At 33.8% G+C, this 18,265-nt stretch overlaps 3 protein-coding genes across 12 annotated transcripts; all 3 read right to left on the bottom strand.

Annotated features, from left to right (window-relative positions):
* Positions 1 to 309: 309 nt before the first annotated feature.
* On the bottom strand, positions 310 to 2,018 carry LOC1282068 (elongation of very long chain fatty acids protein AAEL008004). The gene is made up of 3 exons (XM_322072.6): positions 1,672 to 2,018; positions 1,417 to 1,610; positions 310 to 1,350 (listed from the first exon to the last, which is right to left on the bottom strand). Exons 1-3 carry the CDS (start codon positions 1,730 to 1,732, stop codon positions 760 to 762), a joined length of 846 nt encoding a protein of 281 aa, XP_322072.6. The 5' UTR covers positions 1,733 to 2,018; the 3' UTR covers positions 310 to 759.
* A 4,134-nt stretch (positions 2,019 to 6,152) lies between these two features.
* On the bottom strand, positions 6,153 to 8,018 carry LOC11176055 (elongation of very long chain fatty acids protein 4). The gene is made up of 5 exons (XM_003435699.2): positions 7,255 to 8,018; positions 6,843 to 7,174; positions 6,659 to 6,764; positions 6,418 to 6,554; positions 6,153 to 6,349 (listed from the first exon to the last, which is right to left on the bottom strand). Exons 1-5 carry the CDS (start codon positions 7,313 to 7,315, stop codon positions 6,191 to 6,193), a joined length of 795 nt encoding a protein of 264 aa, XP_003435747.1. The 5' UTR covers positions 7,316 to 8,018; the 3' UTR covers positions 6,153 to 6,190.
* Positions 8,019 to 11,315: 3,297 nt separating this feature from the next.
* Positions 11,316 to 18,010, bottom strand: LOC3290419 (uncharacterized). 10 transcript variants are annotated; one of them, XM_061647681.1, is made up of 4 exons: positions 17,725 to 17,847; positions 17,535 to 17,612; positions 14,029 to 15,782; positions 11,316 to 13,727 (listed from the first exon to the last, which is right to left on the bottom strand). In XM_061647681.1, the coding sequence occupies exons 3-4, from the start codon at positions 14,528 to 14,530 to the stop codon at positions 13,495 to 13,497; spliced, it is 735 nt and encodes a 244-aa protein (XP_061503665.1). In that variant the 5' UTR covers positions 14,531 to 15,782; positions 17,535 to 17,612; positions 17,725 to 17,847; the 3' UTR covers positions 11,316 to 13,494. The 10 variants fall into 10 exon arrangements, with proteins under 10 accessions (XP_061503665.1, XP_061503668.1, XP_061503664.1 ...); XM_061647684.1 differs by having other exon boundaries at positions 14,029 to 15,777; XM_061647680.1 differs by having other exon boundaries at positions 17,701 to 17,842.
* Between the last annotated feature and the right edge of the window lie 255 nt (positions 18,011 to 18,265).

Below are 18,265 nucleotides of genomic sequence, written 5' to 3'. Positions count from 1 at the left end.
TAGGCGAAGCCGGCTCCGGACGGCTCCCACTATTTCCATTATTCCGACGTTTCTGACTGCTCCGGACGACTTCGACGACTCCGACTATTCTGACTCCGGACGGCTCCGACTGCCGCCGACTAGCGGTTCCGGCCGGTTCCCAGTTTAGAGTTTTGCACCTACTTTCCGGAGCCGCTTTTGATTTTGGCGGAATATATTTGTTGAATTTACCCATCACAACCATTGTCGGTCTAGGTCTGCCTGTACCACCTTATCCGAGTCTTATCAGAGACTTATTGATTACCCATAGCAAGAAAATCCGTTTTGTGATTAAAAAATTAATAATGTCCTCAAATTGTATTTTGCTTCTTAAAACCAAATAATATTGACAATATTTTACATATTATGTCTCACTACAGAAAAAAATCAAGAAATTAGTATAACACTTCATATCCCCAATGCTACGAGATTCGCTGTACGCAACACACACAAAAAGACACGGCCAAAGAGGCACTAAGATACAAAGACGATTTGGCTTTGTTCCAGAGCTGAGCAGAAAGCATATTGTTTCAGTATGAAGGAGGCCTACCAAGACCGTATGTGTATATACTTCCGTACAATGTATACAGTTTGAGAGCAATATGTACTGAATTTAAGATATGGATGATGGCATTGGTAATATATTATACATATCTATCTTTCAGCTAGTGATTCAGGAAGCTTTTTGTGTAAGGCCTATTGCATCGGTTAAACAACGATATTTTCGTAGCAGTCTTTTTTCTATTCTATTTTGCGTTTTTTTTTTTCACAATGACGCTGACTTGTTATAGATTTATCTGTTTTATTGTAAGTCTTGATATAAAAGTCCAAAAATAATCCAAGTACAAAAATTGCTTGTAAAAAGCCATACCAAAGCCAAAATTTCGGAAAATTACAATTGCCACTGAGTAAAGGACGTCCAAAATGAAAAGCTAGGTGAATAAACTGAATTAACTGCAATCTAGTTAGGTATTTTTTCCACCATATGCTATGGTTTTGTGCTCCTAGCGATGAAAGAAAATAATAAAAATACATTATTGCATGAACTAGTGTATTCCAAAGACCTAGCAGCAAAACATGACCTCCTGGAACGAATACTAGAGCACAATATGTAGTAAGTACCATAAATGAATGATGATAGACATGTAAAAATGAAACATGAGACTGTTTTTTTCTTAAGACAAAAAACACCGTATCGGCTAAGTCGAGCAGCTTGAGTAAGAAATAAGCGTAGCTAAAGTACACTTCATCCATCCCTACTCTAGATATTGAGTAGTCGATCGGTTGACAACGGAATGAAAAATTATCGTACAATAGGAATACGTTATAACACTGCAATAAAAAATAGTTGAAATAAATAAGTTTCATTTTTACGAAGAAATGATCCACCAGACTTACAATATGTAGAAATAGCGTAATATTAGCAATCATTTGAATTAGATTGTAGATCTTAATCATGTTCAGAACATTATATGGTTTTCGATTTAACATGTGCCGCGGTCCATACTGTAGGACGAAGCATAAATATGTACAAACAATACCTATGATGAATAAAGGCGATCCAGCCAAGGGAAGGTGAACGCTACGTTCGTCTGCAAAATAAAATCATTGCTTACACTCACTCCACCTATTTTATCGGAAAACAATATTTACCTCTTCGCTTAAAAAATAAATCATTATAGTTTTTAGTAACAAAACTAACGAATGTCGCCATGGTGCACTGTTCAACTTTATACACAATATAGGGCGATATTAGAACTGCTTTCCCTTACGCTAGTATCTTATTACTGCTCTGCATCGATGATTAGAGTAGAGTTTTTAAACCAATTTTAATTCGAAGTGTGCAATGGTTTTGCAGAACCATGGTTTTGCAATCTAAATAAATTGATTGCATAACGATACAAATTATAGGCAAATCAAAGAGGTTATTATGTCTGTTAAAAAGACATTACTGGTTTAGAAATGTTGCTTGTTCAGCTTTGAAAAGTGTTCAAACAGTTGCACCATTGAAGTAGCTGGAAGTAGCGTTAAATAGCGGTCAAATGAGTGGTTACGTTACATCATTGGTTGAACAAAAATAATGCAACTGTCTTCTTTAATTTGCATTTACTACAGGTATTCCCCGATATACGCCATACTCTATATACGCGATTTCGCTATACGCTTTGTTTTAAATTTGACAGTTCTTTCAGCAAATTGTGCTAATTTGACACATCGAATATCAAATGCAAAGTAAATTCCCTTTTGGTCGAATTTTAAAAACCATTTCAAAAAGTGTCAATTGTAATCTTTAGTTAAAATCAGATCACATAGCTAATTTAGTGGCTAAAACCTACCACTTCAAGCAAAACGGAAGTGTTACGAAAATTACCTATAATTTGACTGAAAACCTCGAAATTTAACATACGCTAATATTCGAGATAAGCTATTGCCTCCGGTCCACATTAATAGCATATATCGGGGAATACCTGTACTTTACATTTACTAATGGAATTTGTTCATACACACAACAACACTCGACTATCTAACGAGTTACAATACACATATATGAAAGATCGTTTTCATTAATACTAAATTGCTTTTCCTCCTCGTATCGCCATATAGTTAATATTTAATATTTTAACGTAATCATTTGGAAATTACCACATTTTTGATAAATTCAATTGTTTGCCCGATTCGTGTGTTATAATACAAAATTTAGTTATGTTACGATTGTACCCTTACGCGGCTTCATTACTCAGTTGTTTTTTTAACTTAATGAACATTATAAATACTTACCGTTATTATTTTTCATATTTAGCTCTTCAACTTTAGACTTAAGCCACCTATACTGTTTATCTGCGACCCACATCAATAATGTTCTGTGCTCTGTAGTAATGTATTCTCCTCATAGCCGATCTGTGCTCTGTATTTGAGAGACTTGAACCTATGAGCAATTTTGAACAGTTCGTGTATAATTCAAAAACATATTAATTAGTTATTTTGAAGATAATATTTTAGCATATCAGACAAACCAACAAACATATTTGCCTTACGTAATGCCAATTGTAGTTCATATTTGAGATATTTGTTGCTTAGAGTATACCAAGTACAGTGGATCCTCGCATAATGAGTTTAATCCGATCCAGTAACCCCTATACGAAAAACTCCTTTAATGTAATGTGTATAAAAAATTAACTTCGGTTTTTTGAGGTTACAGGTTTTTTGAGCCGGTCTTGTAGTACAGTCGTCAACTCGTACGACTTAACAACATGCCCGTCATGGGTTCAATCCCCAAATAGACCGCGCCGCCATACGTAGGACTGACTATCCTGCTATGGGGGGGAATCAATTAGTCACTGAAAGCCAAGCCCACAAGTGGGTACAGGCAGGCCTTGACCGACATCGGTTGTTGAGGCAAAAGAAGAAAGAAGAGTATGAAAAATTAAATAATTGGTTCCAGCACCGCAGATGTGCTGGTATGAAAAATGAAAAACATAATCATAATACTGATAACTGGAATAATTAATATATACAGTCCATTATTTATTTGCCATTATTACGTATCCATTTTTTTTAACGGATTACTGATAATCGTTTTCGAATTTTATACAATAATTCCTTGAACATGACAAATTCTATTGTTCCGTACAAGTCATTTTACGTCTATAAAATACAGCAAATGTACATAGAGTACAATTGAAATTGCTCGTTATGTGAGATTTTTTTCGTTAAAAGTGGTATCAATCAGGATTAATATTTGCTACGCAAAAAACTCGTTATAAAGGGTGTTTGTTATGAGGGGTTCCTCTGTAAGTCATCATGTCAAGGAGATTTAACGAACTTGCATAATTTTTTGACTACCATTAACATTTCAAGAGTGACAAAATTTAGAAACATATTAAGAATGCGGCAATACAATAGGCTCTCCTCACACCTTCGCGGAGGACGGGTAATTTTTCAATAAACAAACATGTCTATGAGTCAATGATGTTACAGTTTCCCAGTGACTCCGTTAGTTTCAAAGCGACTTAATAATTTTAACAATCAATTTTACATTCAATAGGATGTATTGTATAGCCTACTATTCAATCGTATTTTGTCATTGACCATCATTGACTGATTATTATAATGAAAGCTTTCTTTCAGTTGGTTCATAAGTTAGTTTTTATTGGAAATTGATTTAACATATTATCGTCTCTATGGTGGTTACAACTGAAATAGACGTTTAAGATATAAATGCCCCTTGAACAATCCATCGCCGTTTTTTATCATACAAGAGGAAACAATTGATATAATAATGTTGATCAGTCAAATCAACGTTACCAATACATTTGATGTATCTTTTGGTTCATCTCGGTTTATACACTTTTGGTGCAATGCTGCAATTTTTTTAGTTCAAATTCTGAAACCTCACTTTGTAAGAATTTGTTGTGTGTTTTGAATTTTAAATTGTTCAATTTTAAATTGTTTCACATCTTTTTGTGAAATTTTCCTGCTTACTTGTTCTTGGTATAAAAAATAAAACCTATGTTATGCACAAATTGATATATTTGCTCTACTTCTACATACATAACTACGTATCTCCTTTATGTTAGGCCAATTCACAGAATTTTCATTTAATTTCTTTCCGTTATGTATAATTTCATTGTCATCAACGATATTAGCATCTAAAATAGTAAATTTAAAAATCAATAGACAAAAGGAGTAATTATTTATACAAACTATTACCAAATTAAAAGTAGTTCGATTATTTAAAACTTTTTAATAAAATTGGAACACATAGCCGTTACTCTAGTCACGGCAAGCAATTCTAATATATCTTCTCTTTCTAATTCGAATATACTTTTAAACAAAATTGAAACACATAGCCGTTACTCTAGTCACGGCAAGCAATTCTAATATATCTTCTCTTCTTCTTATATTAGAATTGCTCTCCAGAATGGCTCTCCTCACACCTTCGCGGAGGACGGGTAATTTTTCAATAAACAAACATGTCTATGAGTCAATGATGTTACAGTTTCCCAGTGACTCCGTTAGTTTCAAAGCGACTTAATAATTTTAACAATCAATTTTACATTCAATAGGATGTATTGTATAGCCTACTATTCAATCGTATTTTGTCATTGACCATCATTGACTGATTATTATAATGAAAGCTTTCTTTCAGTTGGTTCATAAGTTAGTTTTTATTGGAAATTGATTTAACATATTATCGTCTCTATGGTGGTTACAACTGAAATAGGCGTTTAAGATATAAATGCCCCTTGAACAATCCATCGCCGTTTTTTATCATACAAGAGGAAACAATTGATATAATAATGTTGATCAGTCAAATCAACGTTACCAATACATTTGATGTATCTTTTGGTTCATCTCGGTTTATACACTTTTGGTGCAATGCTGCAATTTTTTTAGTTCAAATTCTGAAACCTCACTTTGTAAGAATTTGTTGTGTGTTTTGAATTTTAAATTGTTCAATTTTAAATTGTTTCACATCTTTTTGTGAAATTTTCCTGCTTACTTGTTCTTGGTATAAAAAATAAAACCTATGTTATGCACAAATTGATATATTTGCTCTACTTCTACATACATAACTACGTATCTCCTTTATGTTAGGCCAATTCACAGAATTTTCATTTAATTTCTTTCCGTTATGTATAATTTCATTGTCATCAACGATATTAGCATCTAAAATAGTAAATTTAAAAATCAATAGACAAAAGGAGTAATTATTTATACAAACTATTACCAAATTAAAAGTAGTTCGATTATTTAAAACTTTTTAATAAAATTGGAACACATAGCCGTTACTCTAGTCACGGCAAGCAATTCTAATATATCTTCTCTTTCTAATTCGAATATACTTTTAAACAAAATTGAAACACATAGCCGTTACTCTAGTCACGGCAAGCAATTCTAATATATCTTCTCTTCTTCTTATTCGCGTAACGACGAACGTGGCCTTACTGGCCTACATGGGACTTCGAGGCTTATTGAGTATCAACCAATATACAACCTTCTATTCTTCGAGTACGTTTTTAACAACACATACAGTGTAATATTTGAAATTTGAAACACTGTACATACATACATACAAATTTAAATAATTACTGTTACAAATAAAGAGTATGGGCACAAATAATTAAGATGACTTATTTTAGAATATGGTTATTTTATTTTTTAACCTATGTTACTTCTTTTTAATGTATGTCTTGATGTAAAAATCGGCAAACAATGTGAACATGAACATATTTTGTGTAAAACCAATGAACAGGAGAGTTTTTGGGAAATCACAATATCCTCCTACCAAAGGAACTCCAAAATGTAGCATAAGAATAGTAAACTGGATCTGTAATACGTAATGAAAATATTTTAAAATTGGTGTAGTTTTATAAAATCTCATAATTGCTATACTACCAGCTGGACTTGCGTTATATGCCGTTTCCACCAAATTGATTTTTTCAATTCAGGCTTAAACGATGTAAGGAAATAGTAAAAATACATGATGACATGCACAAAACTATTTATAAGTCCTAGAAGTGTTGCGTGACTTCCTGTGATACAAGATGTTAGATCAGTCAATTTTATGTATATTTTATTTTAAGTATGCCGTTTACTTTAAATGGTTGTGACTGATTAACCATAACAACATATATACCTGCTAAAAATTTTGTAAAAATATACGTAGCAGCTACCATTCCAGCATGATGATACGTATGAAGAAAAGTAATTTGATTATACTTTTTCCGCAATATGAAAAATACCTGAAATGTAGGAAAAAAAAGTTGAAGAAAAAAACAACAAAATTCAAAATATGGCATTAAATGTTATGAAAATCTTACCGTATCTAGAAGGTCGATAATTTTTGAAATGAAATAAAGATACGTGATGAATATAAGTTTACGCCTCACTGGGTTGTCTTTTTGATTGATCGTTTCACAGCTCCAGCTATAGTCAGGATCAAAATAAGAATTTAAACCACCTACGATGCCAATGTAAAGGTTCAAAAATATCTGTATCAGATTGTATATATTCATAACTATAGTGAGATCATATGGAGTCTGATATTTCATCAATCGGCGACCCCAATCATTGACGAACTTTAGGTATAATATTATTATCATTACGATTGGCCATGGTGATCCTAACAAGGGATAATTTTCGATTCGAGGATCTGAAATTCACATACAAATGAAATATAACAATGCGCAGAATCGTTACACGTTATTTTAACAAAACGGAAGGATTACATACCTTTGTATTCGGTGAAAAAGTAATTGAATGTTTGATAAATATTTCGCAGCACCAACGCCATAGTTGTGACAAAAGTCAATAAGGTTAAAAGTATCCAACCTTGAAATCATGCAGAAACGGCCAACTTGTGCTCGTGTACTCTATGCACGATGTATATAACCTATTTATTACATAACAAAATGATGTCGCACTGCAAGCTTTTTTATTTACAATTTACGACAACGTATCCGATTGTTCATAAACGGTTTTATAACTACAGCATATCTTTTGTATGCTCACGAAACTAATCGGCAATCTGCAGTATTGATAATACAACTGTTAGCCTAAACTCTCTTTTCACGATCTAGTTGTTGAATGACCAAATGTTCAATTAAGAATGAATCGCAAGTCTACAACAAGGCAATCAACTGTTCCAACCAGTAGCATAAAAATAACGAACGTAACGCTTAATTTAAAACAAAAAAAACTCTCTTTGTCGTGGTCATGCATTGAGGGCTTGTCTTAGTTTCAACCTCTTGAATATATTGCATAAATTAAATAGCGTACGCTCTCACACTTCCAATACACTGTACCATTGCAACAACCGTTTGGAAAGCAATAGCTACTTACTAATACATAAAGTGTACTATTGGTCACAAGTATTTAGCTGTTTTTTATTTAGGAGGGAACCAAGTAGCTGATAATATCAGACAAAAGGTGCTATACTGTTAGCAACCGTTCTGGAAGGCAAATTACCTAATTGGGTTAAATAAAAACGGAAATTTAAATGCCAAGAGCAACATAGCTCTTCAATTTACTCCTCTCTTCTGGGTTAACCGATGTTATGCGTCTTAGAATTGTATTGTTTTTTTTTTTTTGTAGTTTTTATAAGTAATCAGCTCAGATCCAATGCGATATTTGCTGAATGAATTATAGAATCAATTTAGTGAACATTTGAAACCCTATTTATTTATGGTTGGTGTCAGTGCGCTTTTATCGGAAGTGCTGGTACAGTATACCATCGGTAATCCGCACTTAATTGAGTGCTGATTATCGAATGACGTTTTGACATCATTAATATTATTTTTTTTAAATCATAGTTCACTGCTTTTTTGAGGTGCGGATTATTGGATTATCGAGGTGCAGATTAAAAAGGTGCGGATTGCCGAGCGTATACTGTAACTGCTATCTCGATGATTTGGATGAGTTTAATAGTTTACATAATTATTTTAGCTACAATGCTATCTTCAAATCCCGTATATAATTTTGACGTATCAGTCTGATAAGATCGCATCCGATGCAAGGTACAGTAGAACGTGGATTATCCGGGTAGCTCGGGATCGGTCGGTTTCCGGTTAATCTATTTCCATGGATAATGGTCCAAGAAATGTCAAATTCATATAAAAATTACAAAATTCAATGGGTTTACGAACAGTTCACTTTGAATGAATGGATTATTCATTAGTAGAATATTATTTTAATCAATAACTATAGGTTTAACAACTATTCATGAACAAAAATGAAACTCGAAAATATTACAAGGCACTAAAGCTTAGATCATTTAGAAATGGGGCACTTTGCATAGCGTGTATCTTGTATACCTGCCGCTCACGCGACGTGAGTGCCGATGAGCCTAGGTGGAGCCTAGTAGTATCACTACTACTAAGCCGACAAAACCTTTTTTAAAGGCTGCTTTTGATAGCATCGATCACAACATCCTTTTAGCCAAGATGAATAATTTGGGACTTGGGCGAAATTTAATATGCTGGTTAGAATCGTACCTTGTCAATCGATCGTATGCTGTATCTTTCCAACGGTGCCATTCAAGGTCTTTCATTGCATCATCTGGTGTGCCACAAGGTAGCAACCTGGGTCCACTACTGTTCGTACTGTTCATCAACGACCTATCGTATGTAGTACCAGCAGCGAATCATTTAATGTATGCAGATGACATTAAAATCTACATGACGATAAAAAATGACACAGACCACTCCGAGCTACAACAATACCTTCTCGATTTTCACCAATGGTGCAATCGAAACCGCCTGAGCCTCTGCATTGAAAAATGCCGAGTCATTTCATTCACACGAGCACGAGAAATTAAGAACACCAGCTACACAGTTAACGGTTTACCAATAGAACGCACTAATGCTATGAAGGATCTCGGAGTCATACTTGATTCAAAGCTGTCATTTGACCAGCAAACAGAGGAGGTGATTACCCGAGGTAATCAATTGCTTGGCATGTTGTTTCGGATAACAAGAGATTTCAAAGACCCAGTCTGCATCAAAGCGTTATACTGTGGTATTATCCCCCCGGTACTCGAATACGCCTGTGTCGTCTGGAAGCCCTCAACCCAAAGACTTTCTGAGAGAATGGAATCGATACAGCGTCCCTTATCCCGATACGCAACACGCTTGTTACCTTGGCCACCTGGCAGTCAGTTACCAACTTATGAAACGCGACTTCTGCTCCTCGGACTGCTTCCGCTCCACATCCGACGCCGTACCACACAACAACTATTTGTGGCTGGTTTACTACAAAGTAACATCGACTGCCCATCCCTACTTCAGCAGTTAATCTTTTACGCGCCTGCTGTTCAGCTTCGCTCACGTCCGTTACTTGCCCTGAACCGTAGTCGAACTGGATATGGATCTAGAGATCCCCTCAACTCCATGATTAGGGTGTTTAACGAAGTTCGTCATTTGTTTGATTTTGGAACCTCAGTGCAATCCTTTAAAAACTGCCTTAGAAGCGAATTATTGAGATGATCTTACTACTTATTTTAAACTAATATTAGACTTAAGAACATTCACACGGATCCATTGTTATCCATTGAACGAGTAATACACAATTAAACAATTAAAAAACCGGTTCAAAGCAGAATGCTTTTAAAAGCGCTGCGCGGTGGCATGCGCAAGTCGGAGAAGTTGCGCACACAAATCTTAGAAATCATAGAAAAGGACTTCAGTTAAGGATGTAAATATTATATTTTCCCAGAAAAACCTCGTTATCGATTGCAATCAGTTCGATGAAATAAAATAATCAGTAGCAAAAAAGGAGAAATATGTGCAAGCGATTTATTTCCGATTCCGAAAGTAGATTCAATCCACGCATGCTTCGTACTCCCTTCGAGACCCTACCCAAGGTTATCTCGACTGGACACTACTTGGCGAAAAGGCGTGGTCACCATCTTCTCCTGTTCTACCCGTCTTGTCACCTCGTGTCATCTGACCAAGGTGTTAGACATTGGCAGGATTCCTCTTACGTCCGCATAGGCCCCTGCAAGCTAGCTGGAAAGCAGCCGTAAGGCGCTAATCTCTGTCGCTAAAGACACTGCGGGAGGTCTCCGTGGTCGGCGGCTCCACTTCGTCCATCCCTTTCGACAACACGGGAAGGTAGAGGACAAACATTTACCGCACAGAAGCCGACGGCATCGCCAGGACCAGCCGCAAAGATCGGTGCACGACGGAGGCCAAGCGGCAATACCATTAATTCAATTGAAAAAAATCCAATCAAGGTTTTTGATATGAATGTCACATCATTATCGTTGTACGATTGTAGCAAATTTTTGCCAGCACCGCGTATTTCGAATGTCCGTGTAAAAACAGTAGAACGTCAAATAACGTCAAATAAATCCTTTGACAGGTCGAAGGATGCTTTTACACTGTACCGTTTCACCAACATAACAACATACCATCTGCGAGCGACGATTGAAGTCAAGATTTTACCTTCTTTTAGCATCAAAATAAGTTTAGGACAGTTATAGACCACATTCAGCAGTTTACCACACCACAAAGTAGTGCAAATGCATGTTGCTCAACAATAACATACTCACTCATTCCATCAATCCACCGTCTCTCCATTAGTTCATAAATTGTACAGGAAGAGTATGTATACCTGTAATAAATTTTTGATCATTCTGATACATTACTAAGAATTAGCATCAGAAGTGCCAACGTTATGCCAATTGTTTGTAATACAGCCATTCCCCGAATTGAGCGAATAATGTGTTCCTCAAACATTCACGAAACTCTTTTTTTGTGTAATTCAATATCACGTTTTTTTTCAGACAAAATATGGCTGATAAATACATTATAAAATTTATTAATGTTATTACTTAAATGTGTTAATTAATTTCTAATTGAATACAAATCATGTAGAAAATTTTGTTATCTCTGTCGTTACAGTACTTTCAAACTTTGAGCAAAAAAGCAATTTATTTTTACATTTGAGAATAGTTAGAGAAAATTGTACCCGTATATCGTAAATAAGTCAAAATTAAAAATTCGCGTAGCTAGAGTGTCACGTATCTCTGGGAAAGACTGTAATTCGTAAAGATAATATTTGCTCGAAATAAAAAAAAAAGTTATACCTTAACACAACACTCATCTTTAGTTCTCATGGTAATAGGATCAATAATGCATGTGTGTATTTTATTTTTTGTATAACAGTTTTTCGCTAACTACATTTTCATCATCGTGCTTTTATTCACAAATCTATACATGCAGTTTTCTACACTGTTATCTCATTGTAAGTATATGGATGAAATGAATACCTTAGTAATATCGTATCTGATTTTTCGTTTTGCTAAGTTTAAAACTGCAGCTCTTTGGATATCATTTAAAAATGCGTTCAATTATTTCATTCCGGAAAATATATGGTTGTTATACTCTACTTTTTCCGTTTCGACTTAGCCATTGTTATTCGCTTGATGGATCTTTGTATAAAATTCTGGAACACCGGGCCGTGCCTGGCCATCTTTTTTGTTCGCTTTTTTGCACAACATTTTGAACAGAGCGTCAATACTCAATACTATGGGGCGGGTATTAGCTAATATTTATTTTCTCTCACTAATATTGGAATGATTTGAAAATGGGGTTTTTTCTATTATCTAATGTTCAAAGGACTTGTTTTACGCATGTTTTACTTCATCCTGCGAGTGACCTAAAAGCTTTAACCAACATATCAGTCCTTACTTTTTTTTCGTTCATTGGTTGTATTAGTGGTTTAGTAATAAAATTCTACTCATTTCCTTGTTAACTTTGCTCGCTTCAACATGATTGTTTCAATTGGCAGTAAACCTTTGGATAAATATTATGAATATTAATCGATGGCAATATTAAACCATGCGATGCCTGTTTTGAATTGAATGAATAAATTATCTAGCACATTGCTTTCAAATCATCTGATAAACTACTTAAAAAATAGCACTATACACTGTTTTAACAATTTCTCCGTCCAACATAATTAAATTTATAATTCCGTGCCAGAACAGTTATCAAGCCATTAATTTCAAGAACAGAAACATTTTGTTGGGAACATTTTCAAACCCCTGGGAATAGTAAAAAAAACTCGACAAACTTTGTGATGATGTGTATGTAGATAGCTATATATGTTTTAATATAGTGATATGAACTATGAATAAGAAAAAGACGTAGTTTGTCAAATCATATAAACGGGATCACAAAAAAATATTTAATTGTTAAATATTTTATGTGCATAGCTGTTGACGAAGTAATTGATAAAATAAACGTGAACTCTATCTATGGTTTGTTGTGGCAAAGGTACAGAATAATTAATAAAAATTCAACGAACGGAACGAGCGAGGAATAGAGAATATGAATATTAAGCTATGACAAATGCTATAACACTATATCTGTCATAAAATTGATATAATTTTATTTGATTTTAAAGAGGTGTAAATTAGATCTCGTATAACGATAACCTTAATTGCCAGAAATGTCTATATGCAATAAATTAAAAAAAAATGCGTAATCCAAATAAAGAAATTCTACGCATTTCATTCAACATTTAATGGCAGATAGTTACTGTTGATGTTATGTATCACCGGGGTTATATTGGTCGTTTTATTCGCTCTAGAGTTAAAAAAAAGCTGTAGAGTATCAACAACCCATCAAATAATTCGATTGCAAATGATCCTATGAACAAAGCTCTTGTTCTTCACCGTTTTGTAAATAAAGTTCATTAACACACTATTTAAAGCTGTAAAATAATGAGATAAATTGAGCCTATTCTGATTTATGTAATATTATTATAAATTAATTAAATGGAATAATACAATTTTTTAACACACTTAAATTTGTTTCGGTGGGATAAACTTTAAATTTTTGGTTTATGTTTATAAATTATAATGTTTTAAAATGACATATATTTTAGATGTAATGACTAGAAAATTCTATCTAGACATTTATCGAATCCCTACTACATTTTTTAGATAACAATTTATCTAATGCACGATCATTTTGTATCGTCCTCTCCCTCGGAGGAACTGCGGATTGTATTGTATGAAGAATTTCGACTTTTCAACATGCGTAGAAAGCTTCCCACGGCAAATATAGTTCGCCGATGTCGATGAAATATTCCTTGATACAGAGCATCTCTTAGTGCTTTCCGATCGTCGACTACTTCTAATTGAATGGATGGTGATATTGTAGGGGCATACATTAATGCGCAATCAGTGATGCCCATACCTAAAGGGCATGTAAGAGTATAATAAAAAGAATAAAAAGAAAAATCAGCTCATTCATTGATTCTCTAGATTTCACTGATACATACATAAATACATATAAAAATTTGTTATAACTAAATTTAAGGCTCTTTTGATGTACAAAAAAGGGTTTAATTAAAGACAATTATAAATGTGTAGTTCGTACAGATTTGGTGTTGTATATAAAAATAGCAAAATATAAAACTAAGCCGTTTGCTCTACTACTATTTCCACGACACAATTACATGATCATTATTGATATAGGTTTAGTTCAAACATCGTACCTGTTGTTGCCGCAGGTGATTTAGGAGATCCTATTTCATCGCTTAACGAGCGGTCTTTCAGTTTGCGATGCTTCATGATGATAGCTGTGGTAGTTGTAACAACGCTACTGGTGCTAGCTCCTGCACTGGTATCTGAAGATTCTGCCTTGATTGATCCGTGATGAATACTGCTTTCTGCAAACTTATTATTATTAGATGAGCTCACCAAATTTAATTTCATACTTTTTTTTGCCAAATCTGTATCGGTAATATCATGGTTGTACGAATCGGATCCAGTCGCTATAGATGACACTGAAGATGAACAAGGCTGCTGTGACTGTTTCACGTTAGTATTTGGATTATTCGACGCCAAACTACCTGTATCACGATCTTCTGTCGGTGAGATGATTGGTCTAAGCGAGATATCTAGATCAATCGACTTTTGGCTTACCGCACTTTGCGATACTATTACACGATTATCACAGGCCTGTCTATCCGATTTTACATCCATAATTGAAACCATGCTATACGATCTCCTGAGGGAATGAAGTATTTTACGCACATTTATTATCACATATGGATACACTTACTTACGCAAAGTATTCAAAGTTAAAATTTTCAACGTCACGGTGGTCTAGCTTCACTGCGGTAGCAATCACAAATGTTCGATTTAGATACACTTTTTTCGCTGTAATATAACTCAGGAATCGAAAGAAAATTATGTCCCTCACTGTTATTGTTGTTCACATTTCTTTTACGGCTATCCTTTCGAACACATTCATTAGCACAATAATGAATTGAGGAAAAGTCTGTTCCTTGGTCATTATTATTTGTCTCCGATTTGTCTTCAAATAATTTGTTCTTTACATATTGTTCACTATTTTTTATATGATCTATATTATTGCTGGAAAAGTCCGTAAGAATGATTTTTGGCGCACATCGTGACGGCTCAGATTCATTACTCGGTTCCAGTTTTATTTGACGAAAATCATCTAACAATGCGTTGATCTTGTCTCGTTTTGCTTCGTTTATTACTTCAATCGAAAATGTGTTCATAATACTCGAAGTATATTTTTTTTAGTTTTACCTTGCTGGTAAATATTACTACTTTGATGTTTTTGATATTGAAAATGGTTCAATATCTGATACTAGAGATATATTGTGTTTCTTTTGGTCTACTGACAAGCAACGCTGTATGTAGTTGATGTGCCACAGAATACCGTTACTCTGATAATATTTCAATATAGTTTGTATACTACTTGTCTTAAAATGCAAACGCGTACTGTTCGGTCTATTATGATCACATAGAGACTCCCGAGTAATATCTAGTTGTTGAACAACCTCAAGACAGTCCGATTTTATTCGTGAAGCCGGTTTTGTTGCAAGTTTACTGTAGATTGAATGCAATGGTGCAGCTGCAGTGGCCGGCACGTTGCAATGTATGTTGCTGGGTATAGCATGGTTCCTGTTTATTCTAGTTTTTAAACACGTGGTTGGAAGGTTGTATGGATTCAACGTTGTCAATCGATTGTTTTTGTGTAAAAAGGCTTTTTTGTTGGATGACTCAAACCAAGTAAATGCTGTAGAATCGGATGTTTTTAAATATCTTCCTTTAACACTCAATACTTTTTTTCAATTCTGATAATGCAGTTGCGTTACTTAGGGAATGAAACTGCACTGGAATTAGTTCAGTTAAATGGCTTCCATGCAGACGTGTTTGTAGTTCAGTACCTCGTTTTCCTCGACATTGTTGTTTTGAATATTGACGATCTAAACTGAAAGAAGACAAAAACACAAAAAATGTAAATTATTTAATTGCAATAATGAATTCCAAATATTATAAAACCAAAACTCTACATAAATTTTAACGATGCCAAGATAGTTACATTTTACATTCAGGCAAGTTTATTGATTAAATGTGTAAAGCATATTTTCTGGGCAGCTTTCTATGTGTCCAACAGCTATTATATTCTTTTAGATGGATTGTTTGTCGACAGCGAGATGGTAAGCCGCTCTTTTTGTTCATGTTTCTACAGTATGCACGACTTTTTAATACAAAACAAGTGAAAAAATCTTATTACAGTACACGACTTTTTGACAGGTGTTGAACTCTTATGTGCCGGTTTTTTAATAGTTGCTGTATTTTCAAAACTTCTACCATGCGGATTTCTCAGACTATTTTCAGAAACTTGAAAGATTTTGGACTTAGCTCTAAAGGAATAATTCACTTAAATTCATTGAATGCTCTTAAAAAAAAGGTATGTTATTTACCCAAAAGCATCAATCAGAGTGATGCTTATTACTACCGTAACGCTATCAACAACATCTGTAGAACAGGTTACATTTATCACCAATAATCCAATAAATCAAACCCACATTTATTTAGAATATCGAATTCGCAAAAGGAAATAACAACAGATCGATATTGGAACGTTGTTGATTACAATACTACCGATGGGTCTCTGTATCTATAAAGAGAATGTTCCAGAATGTTAAAATTTCCCTGGAAAAGAACAAAATTGTAATAAATATGCTTCAATTTATATTTCGACGGGAGGCTTTAGATTGTTATGCCGTTTGTGCCCTTTTTGAAAAAGCAATAAACTGCTAGATTTATGAACCTATAAAATCCATCCTTTCCTTCGTATTCATCGTTTGTAATCTAACGGTCAAAAGTTTGGAGGCCTGCACAATAGTTAGGAGGTTACTACAGAACATTGATAAATATTTAAAAAAAAAAACAACAAAACCCACACTTTTAATGAACACATATTGCCGGCCTATGAGTGAACCTAGTGCCTGGTAACTGTTTATATTATCTGGATGTAGATATAAAATCTTGATAAAAATTAAAAAGAAAAGTGCTTTACTCGCATCAATGTTTTGTAACAAACCCATTGCTTGTTGTACCCATAATACCATGTAAATATTTCAAACATTGAATGATTTAATGCAGAATTCTAATTTAATAAACGAAATTATGCACAGCTTATACTTCACACACATGACACATGACACACATCTCACATGATAGGCTGTAATTCAGTAAAACTATATAGCAGCCATAGAATAAGAGTCATACCAACAATAAAGCTCACATAACACATCCAGCTATGAGTCTCGGAAAATAAACGAACATTACTACAAACATATTATCCATTTAATAAATGTTTTATTTACGCGGCTCATATGAAAACTGTTCGAAATTGAAATTAAATTAACCAGGAAGTCACTGCTCGGATAACATAAAATACATTTGATTTGAGTTCGAAAAGCATTGTAAAGGAGTTCGCTAGTCAATAATATACATAAAATAAATCAACCGGAGTTACCAAACCACAAAGAAATCATTGCGCAACTACTAGATACAACGCAGGTAATATTGTCGTGATACGTAATTACCTTATACTTTGTGTAAAAATCACATCGCATCGTAAAATAAAACATAACGTCATATTCAATTGATTCAACAGTTTAATGTTTGCAGAGTTTAAGTCAGAATCAATGCTTTGTTTATACTATCTTACCATTAATTTGTTCCTATTCATTACGATACACCTGTATATTCATCTCTTTGAGTGGTGTACAAAATGCAACTAGTAAATCTGTAAATTGTTCATAACCCAGATTGTTAAATAATACAACTTTTTTACAAAAACTTTGCAGTAATGCAATTCCACAATAACACTTAACTTTACATCATAATAACACACTAACTTTTAGATTGTGGCTTATAGATTTGCTATTTGGGCAGCACGTGGATATTGACCGGTTTGTATCATTTCGTGTAATGTAATTCTTAGATGAAAATGAGTGCAAACTTGAGTTTCTGACAATGAGAAGCCTCTTTTACCCACACATTTGAAGGTAATCTGAGCATGCGCACTAACACATTGGTTAGAAATTCTCAAACACATACAAAAGGTCTCAAAGCTCACTAAAACTATCAAGAGAAATAATCAAGTCATACTAACATACGTACTCGCACTCATTGTACCGGTATATCGTTGCATATGTGTTGTGCATACCTGTTGAAGGACAATGAACAGATTTCACTTTGTTTTATGTAGAAGTTCAATACACATATACATATATACATATATATATATATATATACATACATATATATATATATATATATATATATATATATATATATATATATATATATATATATATATATATATATATATATATATATATATATATATATATATATATATATATATATATATATGTATGTATATACTTGTGTGTG

The sequence above is a fragment of the Anopheles gambiae genome, chromosome 2, assembly GCF_943734735.2.
Source record: "Anopheles gambiae chromosome 2, idAnoGambNW_F1_1, whole genome shotgun sequence".
NCBI lineage: Eukaryota > Metazoa > Arthropoda > Insecta > Diptera > Culicidae > Anopheles > Anopheles gambiae.
Note: the sequence above shows the minus strand (reverse complement) of the source record. Positions and strands in the feature narration are given on the sequence as shown.